Source organism: Sebastes umbrosus, chromosome 17, assembly GCF_015220745.1.
Source record: "Sebastes umbrosus isolate fSebUmb1 chromosome 17, fSebUmb1.pri, whole genome shotgun sequence".
NCBI classification, from domain to species: Eukaryota; Metazoa; Chordata; class Actinopteri; order Perciformes; family Sebastidae; genus Sebastes; species Sebastes umbrosus.
The window spans coordinates 24,258,428-24,264,445 of record NC_051285.1 but is presented as its reverse complement, the minus strand read 5'-3'; the positions used below and the strand labels follow the sequence as shown (position 1 = coordinate 24,264,445).

Sequence of the window (6,018 nt, the reverse complement as noted above, 5' to 3'; positions counted from 1 at the left end):
CCTTTGAGCTGAACATTACCTCTAAATGCATATAAGTGTCCTGTTGAGCAGAACACACCTATCACAATGTGGTTCCAGCCAGGGACCGGTTTTATATTATACTTATTTCTCTCTTCTACACCATCAGCTAGCAAATAAGGGAAAATGCCAAAAGACACACAGCAGAAACAAAACACCAATGTTACACTTCAACCACAACACTTGGAGGATCTTTTGGTAAACACAAAAATAACAGACAAAGCATCACCATGCTTGGTAATTGTGTTTAATAAAACTCCATAAATTTAAGCCAATACATATGACAATTCTGCACTACGAATAAATAAAACATTTTTATCACAAAGGACAAAACAGGTGTCACACACGAACATCTCCCATTGTAAAAATACAGTACTTCAAAATGTGTAGTATTCCAATTTCAATATCTAATTTAATACAAGTGATTTATTTCAACTATAACAAATAGTCTAAAGTGCAAAAAAGAGTTTTTGTCAAAAACAGTTAATATGTAATCTATAAAAATTCATGTTTAAAAAACCATCCAGTCATTTTAAAGTGGTCCTCAGCTTGAATGTCTAGTGTGAACAATAGGTACTATGGTTCCTATCAGTAACCAAGTGCGTGATTTTGGGTTGAGTCCCAGTACCCAGGCCTTCCGTCGTAGCCAAGAGGCGCCCACGCATGAGGAGCCCACGCATGAGGAGCCCACGCATGAGGCGCCCACGCATGAGGCCTCAAAGTGTGGGAGGCTCTGCCGCGAGGCCTGAAGCCGCGGTGAGGCCGTGGAAGGACGTAACCTTTCGCTGGTACCATCTTCTTAGGATGCCACGTAGGAGCAGCTGGATTCATCGCCTTAAATAGGAAACAAAGAAAGAAAAGCTTCCATCAACTGCCAACACAAACAATCCCAGCCCCTTGACCCCGTGAAGTATTAGACTCCCAACTCGTTAAACATGGGATATTTAGTCATGGGAATTCTAAAATGTATCATGCCATACCTGGTTAGCACAGCGGCTGTTGACGACAGTGGGGGAGGAAATGCGCGTGCTCTCCTCGTCAGAAGAAGAACCTGAGTGGTAGTCTGATGTCACCCTCTCCAAAGCACGAGTCACCGTCACAACATCTTTGTCATCCTCATCGTCGTTGGAGAAACTGGCCACTGAGAAGCAGGGATTTTGTTCTCCGAACCTAACAATGGGAATGGAGGGAAAACACGAATAGTTTTAGAGAGGGATAAACCTATTTAACAGGAAGTCTGTTTAACCCTCCGAGACCAATAATAGAGCCATATTGTCTTTTTTAGGGAGTATAGGAGGTCTTTAGGGGGATATAGCAGGTCAGCAGTAGATGTCCATCTAAGAGGTGTACATCATCTGAAAGCTGGGAACCTGGAGATTAATTTGAGATGCAGCTTTAGCACTAAAACTGAACCTGCTACAGCCTCTGTAAGACAGTAAAGTCGGTCTCAGGAGGTTAAAACTGGACAGTCATAAAATGATTCCTGAATAGTACAGGGCTGGAGCAACACAATAAATATAGTTTACATATATATAATATAACCTACAGGTTGCTTTTCTTCGCTTCCTACCACCACACTTCCAATGAGTTTTTGAAATATTTACACTATTAAAGTGTAAATAATGCTAAAACTATTAGTCATTTTTGTTGAACTACAAACTTCTTCAAATTTTGCATCAGCTCTTTCACGGCAAATTCCCTCAAAGTCTCACCTGCAACAGACCTCCCCAGGGTCCACCCACAGTGTGAGTTCACGAGGCAGACTCAGGTCACTGTACTGAACCCCGCTCTCTCGGCAGGCCCGAAGGAGCTCTGGATCCTGCCTGTGGAACCGGTTCACTCGGATGCACCTGCAGAGCACACAAAACTGATTTCAGTTTAAACAGTCCCAACATCGCCCGTACACATCAATAAAAGAAAGTTGTGTGTGTTTAGTAAAAATGGCAAAGGGTCGAGAGCAGCACCTGTACGCCTGTCCTCTGCTGGGGTTTTCAGGGTACCAGTGACCCTTGAAATTCTCCTGCAGTGCAGCAGCCAGCCTCTCAACAAACACATCGATCTTGTGCGACTCCAACTTATCCCCCTTTTTCACAAGCTTCTTCAGGAAGAACACCACAGCTGCAATTTCTCTCCTCATATTTCACAGATGTTTCATTACGTTCCTACAGCCTCTGTAAGGAAATCAAATTTGGTCAGATGGGGAGCAGCAACCGAGCGACACAAAAACATGACGAGCATTTCCAGTTGATAAGTGTCAGACACTACAAATTGCTTTGTGAGGTCAGAATCAGTAGTTTTTCTAATTTGAAAGACTTCCAGATGGAACATTTTCCTTTTCCCATTTGGGAATAAACCTCTTCATGTCTCTGATGAAAAGTAGCACTGCCATTACACTTTCTTTTTTTTTTCCTCAAATCATTTTTATTGGCTTTTTTTTGCAGACATGGAAACGGTCATCATATCAGATGCAAAACATAACTGAGTGTCCCTGACATGAAATAAAAACATAGAGAGAGGACCCACCCACCCCATGTTGCCCGTGGTCACACCAAATAAATAAATAAATAAATAGATAAGTAATAATAATAAAATAATAAATTGATCTGAATGAAGTTAAGCATAAAGCAGACTGAGGAACAGTTTTTTCCCCCAGGCCATCAGACTTTTAAATAGATTATTCATACAACACCTTCTCACACAAAAAGTACCTCAATCGTATATCTTATACTGTATATACTGTATATGTTCTTAATGTATATGTTCTTAATATGCCTATATATATATTCTTAATATGCCTTGTACAAAGTATTTCTTATATATGTACATTCATACTTCCTGATATGTATATGTTCTTAATATGCCTTGCACAAAGTATTTCCTTTTATAATTGTAATATAACTTATTATTTTTAATGGAGCTTCCCAGCAAAAAGCATATCACACGATTGTACTTGCATAAGCGGCGTGACAATAAACATTTTGAATCTTGAAGTTAAGTAAGAGTGAAATAGTAATAACAGTATTGGTTGGAATTAAAGTAGATGAGCTGGAGAAAGACATATTAGTATTAGGACATTATATTACACATGTTTGAAGATTATCTATCCACTACACCCAGACCATTAGAAACAAACTGGAGCCAAGTGTATCAGAAATAACCTAACATAACTATTTTGTTATCTTGGTATCTTGTTTTGGAGATTATTTTTGTTTAAAATGATCAATGGAATTGATTGATTGATTGAAAGACTGTTAAATTTAAGGACACTGTCTTTTTGTTGTATCTGTTGACTTCAGTTACCGTTAACGGTCAGTCCCAGAAAGGCGCGCTGTGACGCACCAGTTCCGGTAATCCCAGCATCACTTCTCCAATAACATTAACTTCTTTATCACTACTTTACTCAGCGTGGGTACTATCTAGACTGACGGTACGAACATAATGTTATCTAAATAACGCCTAAATGTATTAAAAAACAACCAGTACTCCCTTAAGACACACTACAGTGTGACACGAGGCTGTGTGCATCTTCTCTTACCTCTCCTCCAGCTCTCCTCCAGCGTGGTGGTATGAAATGAATGGGAAGCGGAAGTTTGGTAGAAGAGCGCTTCAAGTTCAGTTACTAACTCCGCCCCTTTACGTCACAAACCCCGCCCACCAATCACTCTCATTGGTTCCGAGCAGACCGATAGAGCGCGTTCATTGGTCGAGTGGTATGCTCGTCATTGGAGTGAGTCATACTCATCACTGTTATGACTCACAGTCAGACATGTGTTTCTTGTTTGTTGCAATGATACAGTAGCATCCACTGATGTGATTATATCATAAAAAGTGAAAAACAAACCCAAGCTTATATTGTTAACAGATCACCAGAAAAGTAGGTACAGTGTGTTATTTTTGGTGTGAAGTTTGTAAAATGATCCAATTTTAGTGTACGCCACTAGTAACATAATTCATTGCTAGTTTAACAATAGGTTATCATATGAAATCATTAAAGCTGGGTGCTCCCTTTCTCCTTCTCTGTTGCCTCAAGACTTGTTTACCTAATGATTTGCCAAAATAACATTATCAGTTAATTGTGTTAATTGAGTCTTTATAGGAGAACTGATATATAGTGAAATTGTAGCAAACAATAAATATATCAGATAGATAGATAGATAGATAGATAGATAGATAGATAGATGGATAGATAGATAGATAGATAGATACATAGATAGATAGATACATAGATAGATAGATAGATGGATAGATAGATAGATAGATACATAGATAGATAGATAGATAGATAGATTGATAGATAGATAGTAACTTTATTGATCCTGAGGGAAATTCAAGTTTCCAGCATCACAGTTCCATAGTGCAAAACATGTTAGTAAAAAGGCAGTAAAAAAGTTAGTAGTGCAAAGTACAAAGTACAAAAAAAATATACCAGATATAAAAATACAAGGAGATGAAGAAAAACTGTTAAAACTGAATATAGTGCAGGGTAACAGCTGTGATACACGACTATTAAAAAAAGTGAATATAGTGCAGAAGAGAGTGCATTATTATCTGTCTTGCAGACCGTCCTCCTTTGTCCCCCCCCCTCACTAGAGAGGTGTTGTACAGTTTGATGGCTCAGGGGACAAAGGATTTCCTGAGTCTGTCTGTGGAGCACTTGGGGAGCAGTTTTGTTTGTTGCAATGGTAGCATCCACTGATGTAATTATATCATGAAAAGTGAAAAGCAAACCCAAGTTTACATTGTAACAGATCACAAGAAAAGTAGTTACAGTGTGTTTATTTTTGGTGTGAAGTTTGTAAAAATTGTAAAGGAAATTAGGAAGGTAAAATTCCCCTGCCAAGTTCTTGTTCACTTTTACAGAAGAACAATAGAAAGCATCCTGACTGGAAACATTACAAACTGGCAGGGTTTGTGCAGGACAGGAAGGCTCTGCAGCTGGTCATTAAATACAGCCAGAACATCATCATCATCATCATCAGTGATATCAGTGAGGTGAGGTGCCTGCGCAGAGCCCAAAGGATATCAAAAGACAATAGCAACAGCCTGTTCACCCTGCTGCTGTCTGGCAAGCAATACAAAAGTATCTACTATCATACCACCAGACTACTGAGCAGCTTCTTTCCTTAGGCTGTAAGACTCTTCGACTCATTCTCCGTACATCATAAAAAAATAGTTTTACTCGCATTTCGTTGTGCAACCCTGTGTTGTAGAATGAAAATAAACAAACCTTGTAACCTTGTAAATAAAAAATAAAAAAATCTATTATATAGATGACTAGAATAGAAACTTGGACAGCATTAAAATTATATGGTTACACAATTCTATGAAATTTCCCTTTTTTCTTGAAGCAATGGCTTCCTCAAGGCTATTCGGTTGTTGAGGAGTTTTCCCACATGGCATGGTGTGCTGATTTCCTGGAAATGACTCATAACCAACAGGCTCAGTTACAGCTCAACTTATAAATGCCTTTTGTCCACAAGAGGGCGCCTAACCTCCATCTACCACACAATGCACAGTGAACAGTCTTGTGATTATTGTGCAGTCCATTTATAAATCCATGAAGTCAACAACTGGGTCATAATCAGGTGAAATGGGTGGACTCAGCATTTATTCAGTGTTTACAGTCATGTTCTGCAACAGATCGATCTTGTGCGACTCCAACTTCTCCCCCTTTTTCACAAGCTCTTTCAGGAAGAACACCACAGCTGCAATTTCTCTCCTCATATTTCACAGATGTTTCAGTACGTTCCTACAGCCTCTGTAAGGAAATAAACTTCACCCTGCTGCTGTCTGACCAGCGATACAAAAGTATCCACAACCATGCCAGCAGACTACAGAGCAGCTTCTTTCCTTAGGCTGTAAGACTCCTCGACTCATTCTACATACCTCATAAAAAAATGTGTTGCCAGGCACTTATCGTCACCTCAGCCATTTATCAGTTTTTTCCACACTAACTGACGTTAAATATTCGTCCACATAAAAGTGTTATCAATAAGACCT

General features: G+C 39.2%; 1 protein-coding gene across 1 annotated transcript; it reads right to left on the bottom strand.

The window, feature by feature from the left end:
* Positions 1-243: 243 nt before the first annotated feature.
* Positions 244-3,684, bottom strand: btg3 (B-cell translocation gene 3). The gene is made up of 5 exons (XM_037747618.1): positions 3,554-3,684; positions 1,983-2,189; positions 1,731-1,868; positions 999-1,188; positions 244-852 (listed from the first exon to the last, which is right to left on the bottom strand). Exons 2-5 carry the CDS (start codon positions 2,153-2,155, stop codon positions 607-609), a joined length of 747 nt encoding a protein of 248 aa, XP_037603546.1. The 5' UTR covers positions 2,156-2,189; positions 3,554-3,684; the 3' UTR covers positions 244-606.
* Between the last annotated feature and the right edge of the window lie 2,334 nt (positions 3,685-6,018).

What these genes read in the sequence shown, in the direction of transcription:
- btg3 (XM_037747618.1), bottom strand. Translation starts at nt 2,155, where the DNA reads ATGAGGAGAGAAATTGCAGCTGTGGTGTTCTTCCTGAAGAAGCTTGTG. An exon ending in CCTGGGGAGGTCTGTTGCAG is followed by an intron (nt 1,189 to 1,730) that starts GTGAGACTTTGA and finishes TCCCATTGTTAG; the next exon opens with GTTCGGAGAACAAAATCCCT. An exon ending in ACAGCCGCTGTGCTAACCAG is followed by an intron (nt 853 to 998) that starts GTATGGCATGAT and finishes TTCCTATTTAAG; the next exon opens with GCGATGAATCCAGCTGCTCC.